General features: G+C 43.0%; 1 protein-coding gene and 2 long non-coding RNA genes across 8 annotated transcripts; 1 reads left to right on the top strand and 2 right to left on the bottom strand.

Annotated features, from left to right (window-relative positions):
• Window positions 1-370: 370 nt before the first annotated feature.
• LOC119873297 lies at window positions 371-9,132 on the top strand. 6 transcript variants are annotated; one of them, XR_005364540.1, is made up of 6 exons: window positions 371-677; window positions 1,739-1,863; window positions 2,052-2,151; window positions 2,607-2,652; window positions 2,761-3,469; window positions 5,500-6,810. It is a non-coding gene; the product is annotated as an uncharacterized LOC119873297 (long non-coding RNA). The 6 variants fall into 6 exon arrangements; XR_005364542.1 differs by having other exon boundaries at window positions 372-677; window positions 1,750-1,863; XR_005364539.1 differs by lacking the exon at window positions 1,739-1,863 and adding an exon at window positions 8,640-9,132 and having other exon boundaries at window positions 374-677; window positions 5,500-5,707.
• On the bottom strand, window positions 2,153-26,857 carry LOC119873296 (phosphatidylcholine transfer protein-like). The gene is made up of 6 exons (XM_038547802.1): window positions 26,664-26,857; window positions 10,980-11,097; window positions 8,016-8,095; window positions 5,463-5,634; window positions 4,514-4,581; window positions 2,153-3,395 (listed from the first exon to the last, which is right to left on the bottom strand). The coding sequence occupies exons 1-6, from the start codon at window positions 26,802-26,804 to the stop codon at window positions 3,330-3,332; spliced, it is 645 nt and encodes a 214-aa protein (XP_038403730.1). The 5' UTR covers window positions 26,805-26,857; the 3' UTR covers window positions 2,153-3,329.
• Window positions 22,994-26,580, bottom strand: LOC119873300. The gene is made up of 3 exons (XR_005364549.1): window positions 26,403-26,580; window positions 23,205-23,286; window positions 22,994-23,043 (listed from the first exon to the last, which is right to left on the bottom strand). It is a non-coding gene; the product is annotated as an uncharacterized LOC119873300 (long non-coding RNA).
• Window positions 26,858-27,821: the final 964 nt, after the last annotated feature.

Below are 27,821 nucleotides of genomic sequence, written 5' to 3'. Positions count from 1 at the left end.
TACCAATCAAAGGTAGGGGAAAAAAAACCCAATGTATCTAGAGCATACATATATTACTATACCTAAATATACGAACAGTTTGAACAGATCTCACAGCTTTCATTTAAAATTTTTAGTCATGAGGGGTGGTGTAAGTGGTTCCGATGGTTATGCTCTCTGCCCAGTTCCTGAACCTGGAGTCCCAGGATCCAATGTGCTTACTGGTAGATGGAATAAATTTACCTACTCAGATACCTTTTAAGGTTTGTGAAAGATACTTTAGAGATTTTTCATAGACCTATTGTGTAAAAAATCCTTTTCTTTTTTCCTTTCGTTGTCAGAATTACCTTGGTTCCTGGGAAAGGCTACCTAAAATACTTACATCACAATAGGCACAGAGACAAATCCAAGTTCCATGGAGAAGAACTCCTGTTCCCTCAGTCCAGATCTTATACACTCTCTGCAAGCCTTCCAGATGAAAGGAGGTTTGGGGACTGGTAAGCCACATAAATAGACTGAATTGTTTTCAGAAGCACATTTCTGTTCTTTTAAACATTCAATTTATAAGATATGCACAACTGCTTCTAATTCCTCAAAGAATTGAGCTGCAACCCCAAAAGATATGGAGACCACTCCTCCCATCCAACTACCTTATCCTCAGCTTGCATCTTCATAGCAGGGAAAGGACCTTCACTAAGGTGAGAGTCAAAAGATTCCTGTGTTCCAGATTCAGAGCTGTGTGTCTTTGGAATGTTTTAGTGAATCCTTATACAAAAGTCCAGAATGTTTGTCTCTCTTTTTTGGGTCCACAGTATCATTTAGCTTAGGAAGAAAGCCTAGGACAAATTTCCTGTCAGGCGCTGAATATCAGCTTCCACTTTGGCCAAGGTCTGACCATAGAACTTCTTAAGAAAGAAGATAAGTAAAAAAGAAATCCTTTTGAGTATCTTGTCAAGTTTCAGCCTCAGGACAGGCAGTAAATATTCCCAGCAGTAATGAGCAACCCCATAGGGACAAGGGGCAAAGATACTACCCCACTCCCCAAGATCCACTCCCAAAAGAAAGACATTTGCAACTTCCCTGACGTTGGAAACAGTCGCTAGGATGCCAGGCAGAAACGGAGAACCACCTACGTTTCTGCACAGCGATATTGTGGGAGCCAACCCGGCCGTTGCCAAGCCATGTTCTCAGGACACAGAATGAGACAACCAAGAAGGCCAAAGATATCCCTGGGAGGGGAAGGGACTGACCACCCAGGAGCACCCAAGAGCACCTTCACCAGTCACAATTCAAAGACCCTATCCTTACAAACATTTTCTTTGCCTACTCATCTGAATCTAGAAAAGTGGGGTAACATGAAATCCTGCCCTTTTCTCTCAACAAGGCACCACACACACAGACGAAAATGGGAGCCCTACCTTTGGTAAGAATGTTAGCTCCAGAGGCTTGTGCTAGTTCTCGCAGGATGCCATCCGCAGGCTCTGGGGTGAGTGGGGTGTCCCAGCGGGTCTCCTGCTGGCTACCAGGAATCTTACATGGAGGAAAAGTCGTTTCCCTCCACCCCTTATGGTGAGTGCTTGGCTCCAGGACTCTATACTTAAATTTTAACTTGATCCTCTATTACACGACACATTTAGATTTCATTTATCTAAAATTAATTGCCAGCTACATTACCATTATAATATAATGCCAGCTACATTATCGTTAAAATATAATATTTTAATGGTAAATTTATGAGGTATTCACTTATTTGCCTAAGTCTATCCATAGGACCACAATGACTGAGGAAGGGACCGATACATCGTTGAGAGAAAAGTCATAGGATGGTGTGGGATCTATTGGAAAGAAATGCTTTCTTCTTTGACTCAGCATGAGTCTGGAAAGGTACAGGTCTACCTTTTGCTGTCAGAAGTAATCCCGTCACCAGACACAGCCCAGCATCAAAGATAACCTGAAAAAGAATATACTCAAATTCTAATGTCAGTTTGAGCACCTGTATCAACCCTAACGTGAGGCCACTCTATACCTGGTCTTGCATATAAATGCACCTAAAATCCTTTTTTACACTCCAGGTCATTAGTCAGGTTGGATGTGCCTTGCAAATGTTGACACCTAACTGATTCAACCTCACAAAAGGAACATGGTAGGAAGAAAGCTGCAAACAAGACAAATGTAAGTCACTCGGTATTTATTGGTATCAATCTATTTTCCCAGAGAGCAAACATACAGTCTGAGATCTCCCATTTTAATAAATCCTCTGCTTCTGTTTTCACATCCTGAATTTCTATGACCTCTAATCAAGGTTCAGTACCATAACACTGTGGTTAAAATGTTTCCCTGAGATCATGAAGGCTGTGCCTTTAGCCACAGATCATCCTGGCTTACCAAAATTCAGGAGAAAACAAGAAATTGGAAGTCTTTTGGTGGTCGAAGAGGCAGGCAACTTAGGTTGTATTCCTGAGGAAAAGGTGGAGAGTCGATCAGTCCACTAATTAATATTTCCTTGGCTGTGAACTATATCTGTTCAATATCTCTAAACATTCTAGAAGGTAATTCATTTTATTGCATAGAAGGACACTTTATCACAGTGCTGTGTGCAGAGCATCTTGCCTTTTGCTAACTTCCAGAGCCATCGTGATGCCTCAGTTTCCAATAAAATGCAGAATAAGCAAGGTATGTGCAGCCTCTCCCCTGGGGCATGTGGGAAACAGAAATCTAGACATGGATGATGAGAAAAAAGTGGTTATCACATTAAGTGCTTAGGACTGTACTGTTTTTCAGAATGGTTTGAAATCAAAACAGGTCATGATCTTCCACAAGTAGGAACGGGAGAGAGACTTACTGCATTATCACCTCACCCTGCAGCCAAATCAATACACCAAAGCATAAGGTAAATGGACTTCAGTCCATATCATCCAGTCTTGTTGCCCTGAGACTCCACTCTGAAGGGGATGGGGCTCGCAGCAGCCCCTCCTGAGCTGCAAGAAGTCACATTCTGGGAAGGAGCCAGCGCGCGGGATCCCCGGAATGCATTGTTGTCGTTCCTCCACCCACCCATCCCGCTGAAATGGCACAATGGAAGGACTGTGTTCTCTACTGAGGACTTCCCTTTTTAAAAATAAACAAGCAAGAGTTTCCCTATTTTGACCTATATTCAACAGTGGAAGAAGGCAGCCAGTCCTGGGGTGGGGAGACTGGGAAAGGAAGCCCGGTGTCAGGCAAACACACTCAGGGATGATGTGCAGGAGAGCATGCAGCTCTCTGAAGATGGCAGAGTGAAAGGAAAGCTGAGCATCGGTGGCCTGTGGCATTCCCAGAGAAACCATTCCATTGACACACAATTGACTTCCTTAGGTTTTCTTGAGGTAGTTTTGACAGGCTTTCCCCATATCTTTCAGGAAGTTAGGAACACCACTCTGCAAAGCAAAGGAGAACTGTCACTTCTGTGTCCTCATTAACATTACTCTTGATTCCTTGGGATAGGACAGAGGTAAGCAAAATGGTTTTTGTGATACCCATGATATCCAGGCCCCTGTCCAATTTCTACAGAAATGGCCACAGACAATGTCAAAAGGTCGAAGGCACAGGTGAGACTAGATAGCAGCGGATCTGTTGTATATCTTGGCTTTGCTAGTAAAAACCAAAGATTCTTCTGAGACACTATTTTTTGAAAAGAAAAAACACAGGAAATGGGATTGGGTTGGGTTGTGGGATTCTAACCCAGGAATCAGAGAAAGGACTTCTTTACACAATTAGGACACAGTGAAGATGTGGAGCAAAGGACAGACTATGTTATTCCTTAGTGCTGAGCACTGTGCAAGGCTTTCCCCAGACACCGCATTATTTACCACTACTCCTCAGGGTCAGTAATACTCATTTTGAGAAGGGAAGAAATCAACAGCTTCCCTTAAAATATACAGACAGAAGCAGGGCCAGGATTCAAAGTCATATGTATTTGACTCCAAACCTGTGTGCTCTGCACTCTCCCAGGGAATGTGCCGAGACCTCCCACCAGTATACAGGACTCCTACAAAGCACTGAATGGTTCTCATAGAGCCATTCAGAGCCATAGAGAGGTTCTTTGGCAGGACAGTCTCTAACGATCAGGCCACCACTGTGGTTCTCTCTCCTTACAGAGAAACAACAGTGACAAAACTGGAGACTTCAGGCTTGGACATGTCTGGTGGTCTCTCGAGCCAGGCTGGCCCGTCCTACTCTATAAGCAGATGCAGGGCTCAAAGGCACCATTTTTCCTACAAGGATCAGGCTATTGTCTGGAGGATCCAGAGACTGATCCTGTCAGGGTCTTACTACCAAGCAGTGTCTGACATTCCAGCTAAGGATTCTTCTTTTGTCCCAGCCCCCACATCCTGGGTGTTGGCAACCTCAGTCCTAACTGTAGTCACTCAACCAAGCTGCTTCATAAAAGAGCCTCATTAGGCCTGAGACATGGCATCTCCTCAGCCTGACAGCCCTGTGGGCTAAGTCAACATTTGTCAAACACACTCCCCCCATCTGCCTCCTGGGATCTCACCTTGGCGACCCAGTTAATGAGCCAGGACGGAATTTGGCCACCCGGGTTATCGAAGTAATACATGAAAACTAGAGGGGAAAGAAAGGACAATTCAAGAGAAGGAAAAATGTTAGAAAGACACTACAAACTCTGCAAACGTCCTCGCCTCCTTCTTTCTTCAGGTCCAGAAAGCAAGGAGGGAGGAAATACAGGATTCTGGAGTACTTCCATCCTCTGCCTTGCCTCCCAGAATATATATGTATGAACACTTATGAAAACATAGTCACAGGCATATTTTGCTGCTACTAACTAAATGCCTGGCAAGTGTTAGATACTTGGATATAGTCTCTCACTTAATTATTTTTCATTAATTATCTTAACAGTCCAAAGGAATTGGTAAAATTAAACGCCCACTTATAAATGACAACATGGAGACTCAGAGCAGTTAGGTGGCATGTCCAAGGTGACAGATCTGAAAAGCATCAGAATTATGGTTCAGATTTTGCCTCACATGCAAGTCAAGGCCACACTGATTCCAGTACAGCAAGTGGCTGTGTGCCACCGCTCTGTTCACAGCTTTTCTCTGTGCGGGCTGGAACTCAAGGCAGGCAGGAGCTTCATCCTCAGAGTCAGTCCTGCCAGCCCTCTTGCCCACCGCTATGCCCAAGGCCCTATGTATGTATCTCAAGTACTAGCCTGTACTGGATTACAAAACCTTCTGGTTTGATTTCCTCTGGACAATGCAAGAGCCAAGAATGGGTTGAGTCAGATTTCAATACCCATCATGCATTCAAGTAAGGTTTGGGGGTTAATTGAGTCTCTCCCCAGGTTTTGCTCTCTTGTTTGTTTTATACCCATGCCCATTATCTGACCTCAGGTAATAAGCATCATGTATTTTACAAGCCACACAATCAGCATGGCCTTCATAGAGTGGCCCTGCCCAGTATGTCATCATGGACCCCGCCTTTACCTTTGCTCCCCTTCTTGCCATCACTCTCGATTGCCAGGCTCTGCTTGTACTGATTCACCCGGACCACACCAGACCTCTCAGCAATCTGAGGTACAGAGGTGCTCTGAGCCAGGATCACGTGGATCTTCCTCCCGTCCAAGTCCAGGTCTCGTCGCTGCCGGATGTAGATGTACTATACTGCCAGTCAAGGCATGATATCAATGCCAGCATTTCAGATGGGTGGAATGAAATCCCGCAAGCCAGAAGTAATGTGAGATAATTCTACTCCTCCCCCCTGGCATTTGCCCCCTTATACTGTTCCTTCACTTCCCTGTCCTGTCTCCCTGGGTGCATACCAAGATTGTGCCCCGTACTACTTGATATGCTCATCTGACAGCACGCATTACCTACATATGAATGATTCCTTGACGTTTTCAATTATACAACGAAAGGACTCTTCCCTTCTCTGAGAAGGCACTATCAGATAGAGGATGGATCGCTCATCAGCGGTGTGATTCTGCATTAGTTACTCAACCTTTCTGAAGCTAGGTTTCCCTCTGTAGGAAAAGGGAATCAAGTTGCCCAGCAGGCAGGTTTGCTCAGAGCACTGGAGAAAGACTGGGGCAGAATAAGTACTCCATAAGCACTGGGGTCATTCCACTCTGTCCTGTCCTCCCCAATGTGCTAGTTAGTGACGCCTATGCATGTAGGATCTTCAAGCAATGTTACTTATACCTAGTGGTCAGAGGAAGAGTAATGAATACCTGAATATTTAGTACCCAGATGTCCTCACTCTGGGTTAACACTAGTTAACCGCCAAGAATAACAAAGCCGTTTCATCTCTGTAAACACTCACAGAACACTCACTATGTCTAAGGTACTATTCTAGGGAAGATAATGTAATCCTAATAAACAGTGAAAGCTACCAATTTTTAAGCCCTTCCCATGAGCCTTACATATAGCATCACGTTTGATCCTGAAAAGGTCCCTGTGAGTTTGGAGCCATTATCCCCATCCTACAGATGACAATTTTGAGACTCAGAAGTAAAGGAACTTGCCAAAGATCCCATAGCTCAACTGGAACCTGACTGCAAACTCAGATCTGTCTCCAAAACCTAATTAGACTTTCACAGCTGCTCAGGCATCAACAGAATTTTAGGTTTCACACTGAAGTAATTCAAAGCCTAAACAAACAAAAAAATCTCTAAGTATAAGGTAATATACTCATTGTAACAGCAACAACCATAGCCCCATGCCACCTCAGAGTTTCTACAGCACCCACAAGGGTCCCAGCCATCATTCAGGCACTCTGCAGGATGGGCTATTGTCCCCATGCTTTATGGACTGACAAGTAAAGTTCTTAAATGTTTTGGTGTGGAGAAATTGTGTTGCTTTGGCTCTGGCTTTCCTCCCCCAAGCCTTTTACTTTTTCCTCACAGCAGAAATTGTCCCACTGTCTCCTAAAGCTTGCTCATCTCATGTGATAGATATCACCTGACATTCCATTGAGGAAAAATCAACCTGATACGTTAATTAAAACTTGGCAGAGGTCTTCAAAGGGTTGGAAGGTCCAGTGTGCCATAGAGCCTATGGTCAGAGAACCACTAGTTCACTGAGGCCCAGAGAAGTGAAGGGACTTTTCCAAAGATACACAATAAATGAGAGTATGAGCTCACATTCAATCTCGGATCTCTGGCTCCAAATGAATGGTCTTTTCCACTACACTATTCTCTGTTCTCAAAAATTTAACCCCTAGTGGAGAGACATATATAGAATCAATCATTATGTGCTTGCGTGGTATTGGAAAACCAATTAAATAGAACTTCAAGTACCTCAAGTGTCTACTCCTAGGACGTACCCCACAATGTCACCATGAGGTCAGAGAGATGGGATCATGCCCTGGTCTAGGTCAACTTCTCTGGAATAGAAGGACCTGGGTCCTGAACCTGCCCCTATCAGCCACTCTTGTGTGAACCAGAACAAAATTCTGGACTCCTCTTTGCCTCAGTTTCCTTGACTGTGAAATAAGGATGATGGTACTTACGTTGCACAGCTGCTGGAAGGGTCAGGAAAAGCCATATAAAATCTAAGCGATTATGTAATCCACAATATGTTGAAGCACATACCATATGTGTACAAACTACCTAGCAGTATGTGAGCAAGAAATAAACCCTTATGGAATTTATAATCTATTTCAGGCCATAGAAAGCACATAGACTTAGACACAAAAACACACACAAACAACATACATAAAACTCAGTGACATGTCCTTCTCTTTCTAGAAAATAATTATTTAGGAACATACAGATTTATATAATATTAAAGATAGAAAGACCCTGGTGAGCATTCAATTCAGTGGGTTCCAAATAGTTTTTGTTTGTTTGTTTTTTTACATTGACAAGACCATTTTTTGACAGGATCTTCTATGGAAATTTAGTGCATAACACACTCAGGTGCTGTGATTGAAGAGGAGAGTGAAGGAGTGGAAGTCTCACCTGTTAGTCATCCTGCCCCCACCCTGCCTGTCCTTCAAATTTCTAACCCCTTCCTAGGAAAGCAAAGTAGAAAGGATACGTCTCGGTTGGACATGGGAAAAGGGTACTTCACTTGCCAGTAGACCACGGTTTCTCCATTGCATTCCTTTTCATAGAGTTCTATGGAGAACAAAAGAAGTTAATGTATCTGGAAGCTTCCTGGCCACCAACTGACAAGAAGTCTCAGTCTGATGACCTCTAAGGACATGATAAACCACTAGCTCATAAGGCACAGTCCAAAAACAAACAAACAAAAATCAGACAGATTTATTAACGTTGAAAGCTTGTTCCCAAGGACACACTCTAGTAGACATAAAAACATGGTGAAATATAAACTAACTCAACAAAACATGTGTATTGTGTAGCACAAGCAAGATTCTCAAGTAGAACACAATGAAACAAAATCAGGTTCCAAAAATAAATGTTCAGGTTTTTAAATCAGGGCAACCACCAGATGTCACTAGAGTACCAAATGTTTTGAGACCTCTCTGCATTTCTTGACCTATTACAGCTTGCCTGGGACTCAACCACCCAGTCTAGTGTGTTCAGCTGGGAAATGAATGTTCCAGTGAGGGCAGTGTCCTGCCTAAACAGCTAGGAAGTGGCATAACTGTGGCTATCCTTAATGGTCTTGCTTATCTCGTTTCCCTACATCCTACCACAGCTACAATGACCAGAATTCCTTAATATTCCATCATTTTATTGTGTGCAAAGAGCAACTGAGTCTGGCTGGATAAAGCAAAGGAATTCAATGACATGCACACCTTGTGACACTGAGCTGCGCAGTACCCTCCGTACTAACCATTTAGAGAAGGAGCTACGCCAAGGCTGCTGATGTAACCACGAGAGCCCCTTGAGGAGATGCTTAATGTATTATTTAATGTATGTAATGTAAGGGAAAATGTATTATTTAATTCAGCTTTAGAAACAAAATCTATTAAAAGCAGACTATGGATTAAAGAGCTTGCCAACACATGGTGCCATGAGAGGCTAAAGATAGCCCTTGAGAGTAAGGGAAGAAGTGGACATGTTACCTTTCCATGCTCAACATCACCTCCCCCTTCCTGGACCAACAATCTCAATTCTCCTTCAGGGTATCATCCTTCCCCTGCTCCTTGACTATGTGGTTTAAGCACGACTGACTCAGCACTGATTTCAGAGCGGGCAAAAATGAGCAAGACGTGGCCTCAGTAATTTGTTCAGGGATGGTGCATCTGGACAAGGTCTCTAACACATTCAGGCCAAAAATGGTGGAGAGTAAAGACTCTCAGGTATATCAGATACATCACAGAATATCTAGAAGGACCAGGGCACCTGTGTAGCTCATTTGGGCGTCTGACTCTTGATTTCATCTTGATCTTGGAGTCGTGGGACTAAGCCCCTTGTTAGGATCCACACTCAGTGCAGAACCTGCTTGAGATTCTCTCCCCTTCCTTTTCCCTCCCTCCCTAATCCTCTCTCAATCATGCACTCTCTCGCTCTCTCCCTAAAATTAAATTAAAATCCTAAAAAAAAAAAAAAAAGAGTATCTAAAAGCACCAGAGTTAGACTTAGAACCTCAGAATTGTTCCAAAGAAGCCAAACTACTGGAAGCTGCCACAGAGAAGCTGCTACTGGACTAGACACTATAGTGTGAATGGCTGATGCCACGTACCAAACATCAGAGGTTCTGCAACTGTCTCTCCCATAGTCAGATACCTTAGCCCTATCATCACCAGAAAACTGATTGTGCATGCTGCCTGCTTGCTCATGGTGTTCTCTCTCAAACTGAAGCTGTACGTTGTCTTACTGGCGACGTCTATATTGCATCACTGAACTATGGCTGCTAAAGAGACTGAGGCAGAGAACCTTCTCCCTTGCATGGGTGAGCATCACAATTCACCCTAGATAGAAAGGGCATTTAGAAACACTGAGAGACCAAACCATGACAAACATCCATAAGGTGCCATGACAGCAAACTGTGGGACTCCTGCTGCCATGACTAGGAAAGTAGAATGCTCATTCCTGTTCCTGTGGGGTTATTTACATGGCTAGACTAGAAGCCTGGATCTTCTGGTGGCCGCCCCCCCCCCCATGACATAAGATTCTGCCTCATAATTAGGTCAACTCAGAAGAAAACTGAGTCAAGATGGAGAAAGTAAGCATTAGATGCAGCTGTCCTGGAAGTCAGAAACCCCTGGACTGTTTCAATGCCATGAACCAATGAACTCTTTTTCCTTTTCTTCACACTGGCGTTTGTTAACTTCTTACTGTATGCAGCCAAGAGTCCTGACTCTAGCAAAAGTCTTTCAGAGTTTACATGCGCCTTGGCTAGCTCTGCAGTTCTAGTGCACTGTGACTGAGTGGCAGAGGCCACTCCCAGTTCTAAGTGACAGGAGGATCACCTATTTCATGCCTTTCATAGCTGTCCACTGTTTTTAGGGTAAAATCTAAGCACTGTAGCCTGGTGGCTAGGCTGGGCTGTAGGGATCTGGACATACCCCCCTCCCTAGCTCTAGAGTCTGCTACACTGACAAGCCAATAAAACGAAATCGCTCAGTTTTTGAACATGCCATGCTATTTCATGCCTTCCTTGCTCTATTCATGCTGTTTTCTGGGCTCAGATGGCCTCAAACAACTCACCCCCTCACCCTCCCACCTTCTCACCCATATGCATTCTTATGTTTTTTTGTGTCTTCCATTCTTAATGTTTGTAAAACTTGATTCAACTTCCAAAACGCAACTTGGACACCATGTGCTCCAGGAAACCCTCTGTGATAGATATATGGGATAATGACAAACTTACCTTGAGAATAAAGTGGCCCCTGGAGCAAATTGGAGAGTGGAATCTAAAAGCATGCAGAGAACCACAAGGGCATGTTTCAGCCCAGCACTTATGACTTCCACACAAAATTAAAAATAAAACATAATATAGTAGAGATTAAACCTGATGCTTTCTATTGGCTAGAATGACAGTAGATTCTACTTTCCTCATGATTTTTAAAAAATAATAGATGTTACTCACCTTTAACATATTGGTCCCACTGTTTTCTGTAGTCTAAGTCCATATAGACATCTGCAAGTACATCCGGCAGACAATTGTCCAGAACACCAAAGACCTTATACTCATAAAGTCCAGTTTGCTATAAAAACAGAACAGGCAGAAACAATGTATTGATTGTCAAAATTGAGGGACAGCTGGATCACACAGCATATGAAAAACAGCTATTCATGTAAAACCATTATAGACTACCTCCTCTGTGGTTTTGGTGATACAATGATGAAAAAGCAGATGAGGCCCTGCGCTCATGGGTCTTATATTCACTTACAGACATTGGTGGTAGTGGCTATAAATGCTATCTACGTAATCTGACTTAGATATATAAGGCAAATTTTGTAATTAGTGATGCCTGGTTCGAAGGCGAAAGGTTCCTATATAATCAGGAAGGCCTGTATGAGGGATAACCTTTATCATAACATCTTATTCTTAATATTAGAAGGAGCCAGCCATGGAAATTAAGGAAAACTCATTCCTGGTAGGAGTAAGGTTCTCAGATTGATGAACTTGCATGCTTGAAGAACAGAAAGTCATGGGGTCCAGAGACTTGTTCATGGGGGGAGAGTAGTAGTTGCTGAGGTCAGAGAAATAGTGGGAGCTAGACTCGAAAGGGCTTTGTAACCCAGGGTAAAGGATAAGGATTTTGTTATAACTACTAAGGAAACCCAATGAGTGACTTTAAAAGAGAGAATAATAAATAAAAAGATGATTCTTGCTCCTTTTAGAAAACAGATCATAAAGGAACAAGGAGATGGACCTGAAGACCAATGCAGTGGTCCAGCTAAGAGATGATGAGGATTTGAACAAGGAAGTGACAGTAGTGATGGAGAGAAGTTCAGTGATTTAGGGATATATTTAGCAGTAATGTCAGCAGGAAATGCTGACTGATTGCCTATGGGTAAAGAGAAAGCAAAGAATTACATCTTAGAACCTCTGCTTGAAGAACTAGGTAATTGGGAGCTCCAAGAGAGTGAAACATTGGAAGAGGTGATGTGGGTGCTGTGGGGATATCAAGAGTTCTACTTTTGATTTGAGATGCTTATTAAACATCTCAGTGGTAGTGTCATATAGGCAGCTAGAATTTGGGGGACAGGTTACTATTTTAGATATCCATGGGGCATAAGGAAAACCAACAGATTGCATCAATTCCAAGACAGAATTTTACAGCAACTTCTTTTTTAAGGACTTTGTGTATAAAGGAAGGAACTGCAGCTTCAAATCACATTAGTCCCCTTTACTCAGAAAAAAGACCATTTCTAGATTCAAAAGTATAAGAGAGTTCCAGTTTTTTCATGTGAGGCCATATCCTCCTCTGTGAGGGTTCTGGGCTGGAGTTGGCCATGCTACACATTTCACTTTCTGTATAATGGTAACTAGCAATTCCTGATTTTCTCCTTGCATAAACTCTCTCTTATTAAGATTTTTTAATTTTCTTCTCTCTTATTAAGATTAAACCAAAGGCTGTTAACTTAATTTCCATGCGAAAGCAAAACAAACAAAAATGATGCTTTTAGAAGGACACATTCATCATGTGCTAAAGCAATGTTACTGGCTAATCGAACATGAAATAAAGTTATCCTTTTAAACCCCATGCCAAGGACTTATGTGAAGTCAAGAAGTAAACATGGTGATACTTTCTAGAGACCTTGAGGCTGCAAGGGATTCCTTGCTCACAGAGCATAACCCAGAGAAAAACACATCTTAGTTTAAGAATCTCATATGTATGTTAAAGCACCTGGTAAGAAATGGAAGATGAAACTGAAACTGAATTCATAAAGTTCTTCCAGGGCTAAAAAGTATGTGACTTTATACCAAGGGTTTCCAACCAGCAAATGACAAACTAGTAGATCTGAACCCGTCTCGAGCTGTGCCGTGGATACCCCAAAGGAAGGGCAGACTGTCAGGAGAAACATCTACCTTGTATCCCCTCCCCTCACACATATGGGAAGATAGTGAGGGTTTATACATACCCATTCATTTACTAATCAACTGTGGAAGAGAGACTCTTAGTTCCTTGTTCAAACATATTGGGGCCCCATTTTCTGTAAACACTGACTGAGCAAGAGGGATAATTATGCATTGAGATAATGATTCAGCTTACATGATGTAACTTTGGTTATCTGGATAAATTAAGACAAACTGTTTCCTTAAACTGGTTCCCTTTCCCTTCTGAATTTAGTTACTGCCCTTAGTGACCTCAGGCCTATACATATCACAGAAAAGAAAAACAGAAAGCCCCCTTAGGAAGAGAAAAATAGAATGATGTGATTTACGTGAATACAGAAGAATGAACTATTGTTACAACTTCCTTCAAACACTCCCTTCATGGCAGAACTGAAAAATGCCAAGACTCCAGAGGAACAAAATGCTTGGTAACACATCCATCGTCTATCAATAAAATGTTCAAGTCATCAACAGCCTGCCCAAATTCTGGGATCAAGGCACTTTTATACCCATTAGTTTTTACTAAAAAGGATCTCCACAAACATACATTTTTGTCTTTTAAAAAAAAAAAAAAGTGAATTTTTATAATTGTAGAAATAATATTCATAAGAATTGGAACGTGCCAAAGAGAGAATAAGGAAAGTAAAAATGGCACATTAACTCCATAATCCATAAGAACTTATTTTAATATTTGACATATTTAAATACATAAATACTTCTACATGTGACTAAATAAGAATAATATGGTTTAAACAACTTGTATTCTTATTTTTAACAAGCTATATAGAGATCACACCTAATTTCATTCTCCTCATAAGTCACACATTTCCATTATTTTTAAAATATAAATATTGCTGGAAAAATCTATTATTTCATATGGACCAAGTTCTATAATTCTCATTTTTCATTAGGAAAGCTTCCTTAGGGCCAGCCCAAGTGGCGCAGCAGTTTGGTGCCGCCAGCAGCCCGGGGTGTGATCCTGGAGACCTGGGATCGAGTTGCACGTCAGGCTTCTGAATGGAGCCTGCTTCTCCCTCTGCCTGTGTCTCTGCCTCTCTCTCTCTCTCTCTCTCTCTGTCTCTGAAAAAAAAAATAAATAAATCTTTATAAAAAAAAAAAAGGAAAGCTTCCTTAAAAGAGATAAATTTTAGGGTAGAGGGTATTACCATTTTAAGGTTCTATATGCTTCTTTATATGAGCCTTTAAGAAGTTGGTACCAATTTATACACTTGCCAGTAACACAGGAGCATCACATCAAGATTGGGTACCATGTTTCTACAAACTATTTGATAGGAAAAAGAACGAAATTTAGCTTGATTTGGGAGAAGTTTTTATTACTGATGTATGAGATCACCTTAAAATCAGAAATATAAACTCTCTGTATATATGTTTCTAAAATTACTAGTACTTCAATAGATGATTCTAAATAGGTGGTGATTGGCTCAAGAGGGGATTGGCTTCCCTAAAGCTCCTCCAGAAAACTATTTCTAACAATGTCTCCATTTCTTTATATGCTGTAAAACATGGTGTGTACTTTTCTAAAGCTCCACTTGAAAATAAAGTAAAAAATTATCAGTAGTAGAGAATGAGTAAATATCTTGTATAGAATACAATGACCAGGAGAAACAAAGATTTGGTATAGCATACAGTACCTTCTTTCTTGCTAAGAGAACCTCTGTAGCAATGTACACAGTGAACTTTGCTGGTCTCCTAGGCAGTTTGAATATGGATGTTTGGAGCTGCAGCAGCTATTTTATGACAAACATGAGGAGAAAGAGTAAAAAGACCCAAGCCTTTTACCGGCATCATTCATTAATCTGCTATACCTCTGCCAGCAACTACTGACCTCTGCCCTACTTGTTAAGTGAGAAAAATAAACTTGTCTTTGAGTCACTGTTAGTACAGTTTCCTATTACTTGTCCCTAAAAGCAATCTTAATTGATACTTAATCATTCCCAAGTTAGTACAGTTTCCTATTACTTGTCCCTAAAAGCAATCTTAATTGATACTTAATCATTCCCAACAGTGATTTTACTTGAGTCCTATGAGCTGGGAAAACAGTGAAAATTCAAAAACTCCCTTCTCCTTTGTGCTCTAGAAAAGAGATTCTTGCAAAGAACCACCATTCCCCATGTGACTTAGAGTTAAGACTCACAAATGCTGCCCTTGTTTACCTGTGACAAAGACACAGACCCTCCGAATTTCCCTTTCAGTGCCTCATAAATGATCAGCTGCATGACTTGTCCCACAGATCAACTGCAACAAAATGCTTGTAAACCAAACTGATTGAGCTTCTCTCCTACTTTCAGGCCCCTAAACGTTGGCCCACCATTGGCCTGAGCCACCATCCAGCCCCTCCTGAAAACACACTGGCCTCAGGGTAAAATATTCTCTGACCTACTATCCAGTCATGCCACCTTTCATCTCAATTGCCCATACTGTCTCTCGCCTTGTTTACTTGTCTCTAAAAAAGAAAAACTCTTTTTTGCCTAATTCCTGAGACACTCACAGATCTTATGGTCCAAGTGTTCCCCTTATCACAATCATCTCCCCCCTCACTCTGCAATATTCCTTTTGAATAAAAGTCTCTCCTTACTAAGTCCAGACTTGTTTTTATTTGGCACTCTTACTCAAAAGTAGAATAGCAGACTGCCAGAAGAGTGCCGGTAAGACTTAGGAGCAAGTAAATGCATTAAACCAGTAGAGAAGTGCAGAAGCATTGCTAAAATGCACTGTCAGGGAAGAGAGGTAAGAGATAATAGCCATTAAATAGAAGTATATTTAATTTTGCATATTTACAACTCCATGTATTCTGTTACAGAAAGTGCTACCTCCTTCCCCAAGTCAGAAAAAATTATAATTACCAAAAATCATCATAAATTGTATTACAAAAACTTATAAACTTGCTAGGACCCACTGTATCCTTGGCCTCCAGAAGAAATCAGATGTAGACCTATTCTTGACTTTTCAGCTTAAAACAGGCTTCCCTTGGTGATCTGGTGGTGGTCACTGCAACAGATGTATATTCGGTACTCGAAATTTTCCAATCACTTTGACCTGCTATAAATTACTTTACTAATACTAGTAATTGTTCAGCTTCCAGTTTTATGTTCAATATCTCACGTAATCTTGTTAACACAGCCCTGTGATAGAGATGGGGATGTTAGTGTTACCTCCATTTTTATGGGAAGAAATGATGCTCACACAGGCTAAATTACTTGCCTGAGTCCCGTAGGCAATGAATCGGATTTGTTTATTCCTACAAATGCTGAGTGTGTGCTGAATTTTCTTAGCCTCTCACAGAAGAGCTCATTCCTATTTCTCAGGGGGGAGAGGAAGCCTCCTGAATCTATGACTAGAGAATCTGACCAACTCCAGCAACTCTGTGGCAAGTGACAGACTCCAATGGTATGAAGTGTAAGCATCTTTCACCCAAGAGCATCAATTGTAATGACAGGAATCAAAGCTACAGCTGCCACTGGGAAGGGTGGTACCAAGATGGTATGAGAAAAGGCAGTTCAAAATCTAATCTAATATTTAGATCACTCACAGAAAACCTGGCAGGTTTAATGCCTAATGATTACAGATAGCTAGATAAAATAATGATGATAGTTAATACTTGCTGAGTGCTTACTGAATACCAGACACTGGGGTGATATTGGCTTACTCCTACACATAATCCACGCAATGGTAATATGATGTATAGAGCACTGGTGAACCCATCTTTCAGACAAGGAAACAGCCTTAAAGTAGTTCTGAGGAATCTCTGGAAAAGGCAAGTCTGCAAAGACAGGAAGCAGATTTGTGGATGTCTGGGACTGGGAATGTGAACAGGGGATGTCTCTAAATGGCCAAGAAGTTTCTTTTGGGTGTATCACCGATGTTTCAAAACTAGACTGCATGAAGTTGCACAGCTCCATAAATTTACTAAAATTCATTTAACAATACACCTATGATGAGCAAATTTTATGCTATGCGAATGCTACGTCAATAAAGCAGTTAAAATAAAAAAATAGGTTGTGAAACTCACCTAAAGTCACCCAGCTCATAATCACAGAACCTGGCCTTGAAGCCAGTAATCTGTGGCCTGCCTCCAAAATGTCGCTGACCTCTCCAAACATATCATTGGATAAATGATAACCTGTTGAAGTGCATATAGTTATGGTGGGGTAAGTATATAATTTATCATTCCAGCCAGAATACTTTTGAGAGTGAAAGGGATGTGATAAGAATTTTCACCAGGACAACAGGTAGAAACCAGGCCCCTCGTGGGTATACTGGATGGGATATATATACTCTACTATGGCTCACAACAAAAACCATTTTCTTTACTGAGTGCTTCAAAATGTATCCTCTCATTGGATCCTCATGCAAATTTGTCAGGACAGGAATTATCTCCAGTTTGTAGATGAGGAAACAGAAAACCCAGCTAGGGTCTCCGGCTCAAAAGTCCTAAAATCACAGAGCAGCTAGGCATCAAAAAGATACTTTAGACTGGGAGTCGCCAAATTTGTCATGCTGGTTATCTTTGAACAGTCCATAGGCTAAGGATTGTTTTTACTTTTCTAAGTGGTTCTATAAGCACCACATAGTATCTTCCATTTTGAAACTTGGCCCACAAAGAGTCAAATATTTACTAGTTGGCCCTTTAGAGAAACAGTCTGGTGATTCCCGCTTGAGACCACTGCCACCACCACTTCCAAAACATACCACTTAGGGCAATTCTGAATTGCTACAGAAAGTTATTGCAATGACACATGAGAGAGGAAGCTTTGTGTCATGGGATTCATATTTATATCCCTTCTTCAGTCACGTAGTGTTTACCATATAGGCTCAGACCACCCTTCATTTTGTTTTTAAAGATTTTATTTATTTATTTATGAAAGACACAGAGAGAGAGAAGCAGAAACATAGGCAAAGGGAGAAGCAGGTTCCCTGCAGGAAGCCTGATACGGGACTTGATCCCAAAGCCCTGGGATCACGACCTGAGCCAAAGACAGACACTCAATCACTAAGCCATCCAGGGGCCCTTCAGACCACCCTTCAAAGTAAGTCTGCCAATCTGAAGCACACCATACCAGATAAATACCAAAAGCCTTAAATGTATCCTATTCAAACTCAGAAAAGAAAAAGAGACAATCGACCTCTAGAGTAACATATGTGGATTACACCAGGCATCTCATTAGAAACAATTCATAAGAAGAGAGAGTGGAGTAAAATATATAATATGTTGGAAAAAAAAGCCACCAACCAGGAATTCCATATCCAGTGAAACTATCCTTCAAAAGGGAAGGAGAAATAATAGTTTTTCAGGCAAATAAAAACTGAAGAAATTCATCAGCAGAGACCTAAGCTCTGGAAGAAATGTTAAAAGATGTTCAAACAGAGAAAAAAATGATATAGGCCAGGAAGATCTACATAACATAAAAAGGGCTGTTTTATTGTCTTAAAGCTTCTCAAAGGTATGAACCCTGTCTTATTCATTAGGTATCACCAGGGCTTACATAGTGACAGGCACACGATAAGTCCTACAGACTGCGTGAATGAGTACATGAACAAATATTTTGCAGTTTTCTTTCCATTAACCCAAAGGTAGCTATAGAAAGGTGTCTTTCCTAAAGTAAATGGCAAGATGAGGTTGTTAGGTCTATCTCTAAGCTTTTCTGGGTCTTAAACGCACATTAAAAGGACCAAGCTAACATTCAAAGATTCATAGTTGCACAGATTCTCCTTTTCTTACAAGAATATATTCATTTGAAGGATGAAACAGCCTCACAAAAATAATGTCAGGGGACAGTGAGTTTGGGAAGTAACACACTATTCCCATTGGAGGGTCCACTAGAATTCTCTTTCCACACAGAGGTGGTAGGCACTGATGCCAACAGCAGGTTGGAAGACCACGCAGGACCCATATTCCATTCAGCATTGTTCCAAGTGCAGCCCCTGGTTCACCCTGGTACTGTTATGGTATTGTATCCAAGAATCTCAAATGCCCAATCCTTGCTGACAAGTCATTTATCCTCTCAAAGGGCCCCCTAGCCCAATGAAAACTGGGGTTTTGCTTTATTAATAGTCACCTCCCATGATCCCCATGTAGGAACTCAGTAGAGACAGAGTGAGGGCATGAAGCATGGCTTATACCTAGAGACAGAAGTGGAGACTCCTACTCACCCCTCTCTCCTCATTCCCCCCAACTTAATTCTTGGAACCAACATTCCATCCAGCCTCACAACACATGCATATCCTGAGAGAGAAGAGAGGAGGAGAAGACCTGAGGCTCTAATGTATCCATCCAGTTGTGTGCTCAGGAAGATGGAAAAGGAGCAACAGAGAGCATGAGCTAGACAGCATAAGAGCTGGCCTCTGTCTGTAGTAGGTAGAAGGGTGCCATACATGGGTGCTCAGGATTCAGATGTAGTGGCCCTGACCACTAGTAAAACATGGCTTGATAAGTGCCCCAGGTTCAATAATTGTTCTATCACTCATGTTGGTAACTACCCCTCCCTCAGCAGAGAGGCAGAAGGATGAGAGAAGGGGGCAGAACAGTCCTGTATCTGGATATGATGGCATTCATGATGAAATTGGATTATGATCTCACCTGTGGGGGTGGTACTGGAAACTTTTCATGCATTGAGGTACATCTATTCTTGTGGGAGTTAAATTTGTGGTTCCCTCCTAAAGGCCAAACTTTCTCTTAGCCCAGCCTGGCTAAAAAGAATTTTCCTAAGAATGCCAGGCTTTTTATAGTTCAGTAGGTGCACAGCACTGAAAAGAACAGTCCCTGGAAAAGAACTGTCTGCTCCTCACCAAACTCTTTGATTGGAAGACCCTATTAAAGGTCAAAAGGCACAAAACAGGCAGTTCCTTCACCCTGTGCCAGACATTCAGATTTAAATATGTTAAGAAGTCTATCCATTAACCAGATCATCTGAGACTACGATTTACTTGGTCTAAATTGAGGATGGGAAGCTCTGCAGGCTGGTTTCATAATGTCTATTGGCATGCCACAGGGTCTATTGGCATAGTAACACAGCCCAGAGCTCCAACAAGACCTGACTGTAGATCACTTGAAATGCTTTTGTAAGGGACCCGTGGCCCTTCTCTACCAGGGGCGTTTTAGTGCAGCTCAGATTATTACTCACTCCCAAGTGGCCACTAAGTTAAAAATCCGTAGGAGTCTTCAAGTGGTCATTTCTTTTGTCTTACAATATTCTTTTTTTCTCACTCTTACCTTCAGTTTCTACTGCTTCTCTAGGGTACTCCTCTCCTCTCAACGTCAAAACCCCTGCCCTTCCTTCATCCCCTAGCACCATGCTGGATGCTCCCCAAACATTGGTGATATTCACAGTCCCTGGACTGGTAACCTCAGTATCACATGGTAACCGGTTAGAAATAAAATGCAAACTAAAGAAGAAAAAAAGAAATATAAGGCAAACTTTCTTGCCCCACACCAATCCACTGAATCAGAAACTGAAAGTGGGGTCTTGATTCTGAATTTTAATAGGCCCTGTGGGTGACTCTGATGCATACTTAAGTTTGAGTACCACACTGCCATATATCATTTCATTTGATGATTGTTGAGAGGTCAATATCATCCTGAAAGGTAATTATCATCCTTCGAAAAAATGAGTGGGAAATACCAGAAAGGGAGACAGAACATGGAAGACTCCTAACTCTGGGAAACAAACTAGGGGTGGTGTAAGGGGAGGTGGGCAGGGGGTGGGGATGACTGGGTGACGGGCACTGAGGTGGGCACTTGACGGGATGAGCATTGGGTGTTTTTCTATATGTTGGCAAATTGAACACCAATAAAAAATAAATGTATAAAAAAATTACTGTCCTTCAAAAGAAGCTGAGATTTCATTAAAAAAAAAAAGTAACTGTACCACCCTGCTAATGAGTGGGGCCTGGCCCCTGGCTACTCTCCAACCCTAGCTTTACCCCAATCCTGTATGCTGGCTCTTCCTGGAAATAAGGCAAGCTCAGCCTGGCTCAGGGACTTAGCAATCAGTCTTCTGTCTACTGCCATGATTTAAAACCCAGCATGTCCCTTTGAATCTCATGGGAAACTTTACCATTAAAAACAAAAAGGCCAACAACAAATCATTTTATTATGAAGCATTTCAAACATACACAAAAGTAGAGAAAACAGATCAACCCCTAAATGAAGGAGGATTTTTCAAAAGGACTACCCAAACACATCTCCAGATTGATTAAAATTGGGATTCTGGGTAGGGCCTGGTCATATCTTGTCCTGTCTTTACAGATCCCCAGGTGATTCTAACGTGCATGAGCTTTGAAAATCCTCTCTGGTACATTCCTCCTCCAGAAACTTGCATGATGCCACCTCGCACTTCATTTCTATCTCCGCTCAAATGTTATCTCTGCAGCTTCCCGTATCTAAAACATACCACATCACCCCTGGCCACCACTGCCATACCCTTTCTCTATCCCTTCATCCCACTTTACTTTCTTCAGAGCATTTTTCACCCAACATCTCATTATATACTATGGATTTATTCTCATCAGGGAATGTCATTCATTCTTCAAGAACTCATTCACTTTTGAAACAGTAGGTGCATCTTCCTGTTCACGGCTTATCCCAAGTGCCTGTGAGGGTGACAGCACATGGGAGGCATTTGATGAATATTCCCTGGATGAAAAAATGAATGACAGTGGACAGAATGGAGATTTTAATCCAGGACTACGTGCCTCCAAAATCCAAGTTCTCGCCATACCAGTGGCAGCTCTGGGCTAGTTTTCCTTACTCTCCAGAAAGAGAAAGTAGTTCTTGCCTTGAAGCAAGCTGTATATTTGGTGCTGAGCTTATCAAAGCTGGTTCATGTCTAGTTACTACTTATGAGGTTTTGTGTGGCTCACTTCACAAGTCTGGGTCATAGTTCCATCTGAAAAATAGGAAAATAATCTTGTCCCTACCCATCTTCCATACTAGTTTTCAGGCATAAAAGAAACTGATATTGGACAGCATTTTGTAAGTTAAATCACCATGTAAAGGTAAGTTATTAACATTACTACCTTCAAAGGAAAAGAGAGAATGGAAACAGAGCAGGCAAAGGGAATAGAAAGAAGAAGTGAACAGAAAAGATAATGGTATTGGCCAGGATGGTTTCAGAAAAACTTTCAAAGTCCAAAAATTCTGTGATTTAATAGGAAAAAGGAAATGAAAAAGTATCAAAATACTGTGGCAATCTGTCCAAGAACATGATTCAGGATTATTTATCTACTAAAAAAAAAGTTGAAAATATTTTTCAAATTTAAAATATAATTTGTTACAGTAGAGAACTCCAATGCCTCTATACTTACTTCAATCTTTTCAAAACATGTAATAATAGATCATCATCAGAGCTCGTGATGGACCAACATAAATCACTGTATACAATCCAGATCTTGGACTGGCTTTATCATGATAGGGATATTCACCTAGAAAATATGCTCCTTACCCAAGTCATGGTAAAGACTCTGATAGAGGATACCTTTCTGGATGCCTGGGTGGCTCAGTGGCTGAGCATCTGCCTTTGGCTCAGGTCATGATCCCAGGGTCCTGAGATTGAGTCCTCATTGGGCTCCCCGCAGGGAGCCTCCTTCTCCTTCTGTCTATGTCTCTACCTCTCTGTGTCATGAATAAATAAATAAAATCTTTCCAAAAAAAAAAAAAAAAAAGAGGGTCCCTTTCATAGGGGCACTACATGTAAACTTACTGCTGCAAAGTTCAAGCAATCCAAGAAGACTTACCAAATAACCTGTCCCAGTTTCCCTTGTGGGTCTTACAGATGCTAAGAAAAATCAGACAGAGGTGGGGACTCATCTCAATAGAGAGGAAATCTTTACATGGTATTAAGAAATAGGATGAATGAAGCAGATGTTGATAGGCTTAAGGCAAAAGCCTTAATGCAGCACCTTTGAAAGTTACGTGGAGGGATCCCTGGGTTGCGCAGCAGTTTAGTGCCTGCCTTTGGCCCAGGGAGTGATCCTGGAGACCCGGGATCAAGTCCCACGTCGGGCTCCCGGTGCATGGAGCCTGCTTCTCCCTCTGCCTGTGTCTCTGCCTCTCTCTCTCTCTGTGTGACTATCATAAAAAAAAAAAAAAAAAAAAAAAAAAGTTACGTGGATCAATGGGACCTCCCAGTGGCCCTTCAACAGGAAAGGGTCCACTCTGATTATACCAGTTGTTGGAGTTTCAAAAGCCAGAAAGCAAAGACTGCAAAAAGACACCTCACCTAGACTCACCTGCAGCAATGGTCAGGTAGATTATCAAGATGAACAATTTCAGAGGGGCCATTGTCTTCTGGTCTGACCCTCAGTTGGGGACCTGGGGACCCAAGGCCATATGCACTCGTGGGTAAAGGGTTTGGGAGCGTGGAAGAAAAGATACATAACGGTCACATGCAGGGTGAATTGAACACCACTGGCCCACAAAACAGATCAAGGGCTTTGGGGCAGATAGGTGTAGGTCTACTCAGAGAGTGGGACAAGGTGAGTTCACTTTTGATAAGGTGTGGTAGTTACATGAAAAGATTTACTAACTAGAAATTCGAGGGACCTCCCTTCCAGGAGGAAGGTAAAACATGGGAGTCAACCTGGAAAGAAAATGAGGCTTCAACAAATAATGCTGGAAATAAAGCTGGAAAAAGCTAGAACCCAATAAGAGTTCTAAGAAAGGGTTCATACCCTGACCCAATAGGGCCTCTTGACATTTTAATACAGATGAACGTCAAAGGGGCTATGGGTGGTCCTGCATCCTAGCTGCTGAGGCTCAAGGGTACACCTACTGGAATCCCATGGCCCTTTAAACTTAGAGAGGTTATCTGGGAGCACCTGTAATTTACATCAGTGTACCAGGACTGCCTTCCTCCCTACGACAGGTTGAAATAAGACAATAGTGTGGTTAGTACGGATGGAAACTCTTCTGAAGACCACTCATGTCCTCCCCAGCAGAGGGAAATGGGCCTGCTACATAACACTACACGATGGAAACAATACTCAGTACAAAGCCAGTCACTGTCTCAGCTCACAGGCACAGAGCACAAAAGCACAGGCCCACTGGAGAGGTACAGGGTAGAGTGGTCCGGCTTGGCTAGAGGACAGGACAGGGGGTACGCAGAGGAGTCGTGGGAGATAAAGCTAGAAATGGAAGTTGGGACCAAACCAGTTCAGCACACAGGGTAAACAACTTATGACAATACAACTTATAATTTTTCAATCTTACAAAGGCACAAAATCAACAGGCATTCAGTAGAAACTGTACTTTGAATTTTGATCTTTCCTGGGCTAGTGATACATGGCACAGTACGTTCCCCTGATGCTGGGCAGGGCAGGGAGCCACAGGGCAAATAACTGATACACTTATTACTATTCTGCACCCAAATGATCATTCTCTTTTTCATTTTTAGTAAACCACCCAATAAATTACATGATGTTCAACATGTTAGTATTAAACGCACTTAGTGTTAGATGATTTTGCCCAACTGTCAGCTGATGAAACCATTCTGAGCGCAGTGAAGATCAGGGAGGCTAAGCTATGACGTTCAGTAGGTGAGGTGTATTAAAGGCATTTGTGACTTATGATATTTTCAACTTATAATGGGGTTATCAGGATATAAACCAACCATAAGTTGGGAAACATCTGTAGCCTGCCCAGCAGCATCTGCCTTCCTTCAGAGAGGGAATGCAGGAGCCTACTGCTGGCACAGGTCTGGAAGAGCACAGGGGAGCTCTGAACCCAATTCAAACCTTCAGCAATCAACTTAACCTTTCCCCATACTCACTTTCGTATAGGTAAAAAGATGATAATTACAGTATCTTATGTTAAGACTGACATGAGACTACTAGATATTTACCCGAAGGATAAAAAAGTGCTGACTGGAAGGGGCACATGCAGCCCCATATTCCTAGCAGCATAATCCACAATAGCCAAAATATGGAAAGAGTCCAAATGTCCACTGACTGATGAATGGACAAAAAAGATGTGGTGTGTGTGTGCACACCACAGACTATTAATCAGGCATCAAAAAGAATGAAATCTTGCCATTTGCAATAATGTGGATGGAACTAGAGGGTATTATGCTAAGCAAAATAAGTCAGAGAAAGACCTATATCATGATTTCACTCATGTAGAATTTAAGACACAAGACAGATGAACAAAGGGGAAGGAAGGAAAAATAAGATAAAAACAGAGGGAGGCAAACCATAAGAGATGCTATAACTGAGAGAACAAACTGAAGTTTGCTAAAGGGGAAGTGGGTGGGGAGATGGGGTTAATGACTGACTGGTATTAAGGAGGGCACTTGGGAAGTGCACTGGGTGCTGTATGAGTGATGAAGCACTACTCCTGAAACCAATACTACACTATGTGTTGCCAACTTGAATTTATTTATTTATTTATTTAGTTCTTTGTTTGTTTATTTTTGAATTTAAATAAAATAAAAATATAAAAAACAAGACTGGCATAAGGGCATAAGGGTTGAGTAAATCACTGCCTGGGAAGCACTTGAACAGTGCCTGGCATATAAGGCATGCAATGTGTGTGCCCTGACACTAGTTATTCTTAGCATTAATCTGCAACCGACAGTGCCACTGAAAGGAGAGGGATAAGACCAAAGCCTCCCGTTCAGGTGTTTGATCAGACTGTAACATGTAGAAAGGAAGGGCTCAGAGAGGTGGAAGGCCAGGAGGCCAGTTAAAGAGGTCACTGCAATTCTAGGTGAGAGGTGGCACCCAAAGTAACAACCAACTGACAAAACTTGGCAAACGCCTGGATGTGGCTGGTAAGGAAAAATGGAACAGTCAGAAGAATAAAGGATTTTGTCTGAAATAATGTCCATTCTTGCACAGAGACAACATTTGAAACCTCACTCAGAAATTATTTCTGCCTCTTCTGGGCTGTGAGCTTCCTGTTCATCTTGTCACACCCAGGGGCCCTGCCACACACAGGTTGTGAGTGCCTCCCTACTCTACAGTGTAATACTCTGGTCCTCTGCCAGGAAACCCTGATTTCACTTACTGTGACCTTTCAACCTGTGTGCCATGCAGCTGCTATCACACAGTATAGATGATGACAGACCTCAGGGGCAACGCAATCCGTCCACTTGGGTAGCTACCTGGTTCCAGAAGCACCTGGAGACTTGCTAATAACTTAGAGGACGGGGGGGGGGGGGGGGGGGGGGGGGGGGTTTGGAATGGAGTTGGTTATCTTTCTGCCTAAAGCTCTGGACTAAATTAGTAAGTGCACCTTACAAAGGGGGCAGCCTGGAAAAGAAGCCCGAGCCTGAGATGATAGTAGCTCCCTTCTCGGGCACACCACTCCACACTCACGCTATCATCCTGCACCCCCAGTCTCTGAAAAGTCCAGTCTCCTTTCCACCTGTATGCAAACCCTGAGGTCCTCCCCACGCCGCCAACACACACACACACTCAAGTGGCACCCACCGGGAGGGGGATGCACGTCCCTTGCAGGCAAGGGCATAGGGCCAAGTTTTAACCCTATCCCTAACTGCCAACAAACCACTGCCACCGGGGGCTCAGAGCTGAAGCTGAATCCCAGGAGCTCCCAACGGCAGGGGGTAAGGTCGGTAGGAGGCTCTGCCCCGCGCTCGCTCCTCCCAGCTCCGCGTGACCCGCTCAGGCCCCGACTTCCGCGGTCGCAGCCCCGCACCTCCCGGGGCCCGGTCCTGGCGGGCCAGCCGCTACCTGGTCCAGCAGCCCGTAGATGCTGATGCCCAGGGCCTCCAGCAGCAGCTCCCAGCTGGCCCCGGGCAGCGCCGGCCGCCGGAGCTCCGCGCAGGCCTCCCGGAACTGGTCCTCGGAGAAGCCGCCGCCCGCAGGCTCCATCCTCGCACAGCCCGGCCGCGCCAGCCCCGCGGGCGCTGGGGGCGGGCCTAGAGGCTGCCCGGCGTGATTGGCAGGGAACCAGGGCGGCGGGGCACCGAGCTAACTGCTGCGGCCCGGGAAGGCTGGGGGCGGGGCCGGGGCGGGGCCGGGGCGGGGCCGGGGCGGGGCCTCGGGCCGGGGCGGGCTCAGAGACCTGGGCGGGGCGGAGCCGGGGCAGGCCGGGATGGAGAAAAGTAAAATCAGAAAAAAATTGGACTTGATCTGGGGGAAGATGGAGCGACTGGGAAAGTGAGGAGGCTTCAATACACAGAAGGAAAATGGAATAAACCAATGTCATCTCAGAAACCTCTCCGTAGCCCATCTCATACTCCTCCCCACCCCCATATCCTCCGATCCTGCTTGGGTGCCCCTCCTTTACCTTCCCTACAGAATGCTGGAGAAAACTCTGAGGCCAGGGGTCCTCTGGGGAGGAGAGATGGACCGCACAGGTATGCTTGATAATCTCAGGGCTCAGATGCTAGACCTTAAAACCATTCCAGTGTCATTTCTATTCCTTCTCTTATGCGTTTAAAAACGTTATCCTAGGGCAGCCCGGGGGGCGCAGCGGTTTGGCGCCTGCCTTTGGCCCAGGGCGCGATCCTGGAGACCCGGGATCGAATCCCACGTCGGGCTCCCGGTGCATGGAGCCTGCTTCTCCCTCTGCCTGTGTCTGCCTCTCTGTCTCTCTCTCATAAATAAATAAGTAAAATATATATTTAAAAATTATCCAAGAAGGGGTCCGTGGCGCAAACAGGATTAAGTAATCCAATCTATACTGGATTAGGTAATTTGCCACCCTGGACGGTGAAAGATCCATCTAAAACGGTTCATGGTTTCCACCCAGGATTTCCGCATTTTGCATAATTTAGATCTCTGAGCAACTCAAAGATCTTCTGTTCCCTCAGGTCCTTTGGGTATTACTTTCTGTCCTATCAGCACACTTTATTTGGCTTTGAATAAAGTAGGTAGTTTAAACGA

This window comes from Canis lupus, chromosome 9, assembly GCF_011100685.1.
Source record: "Canis lupus familiaris isolate Mischka breed German Shepherd chromosome 9, alternate assembly UU_Cfam_GSD_1.0, whole genome shotgun sequence".
In the NCBI taxonomy this organism is placed as follows: domain Eukaryota; kingdom Metazoa; phylum Chordata; class Mammalia; order Carnivora; family Canidae; genus Canis; species Canis lupus.
This window is presented reverse-complemented; position numbering and strand designations above follow the sequence as displayed.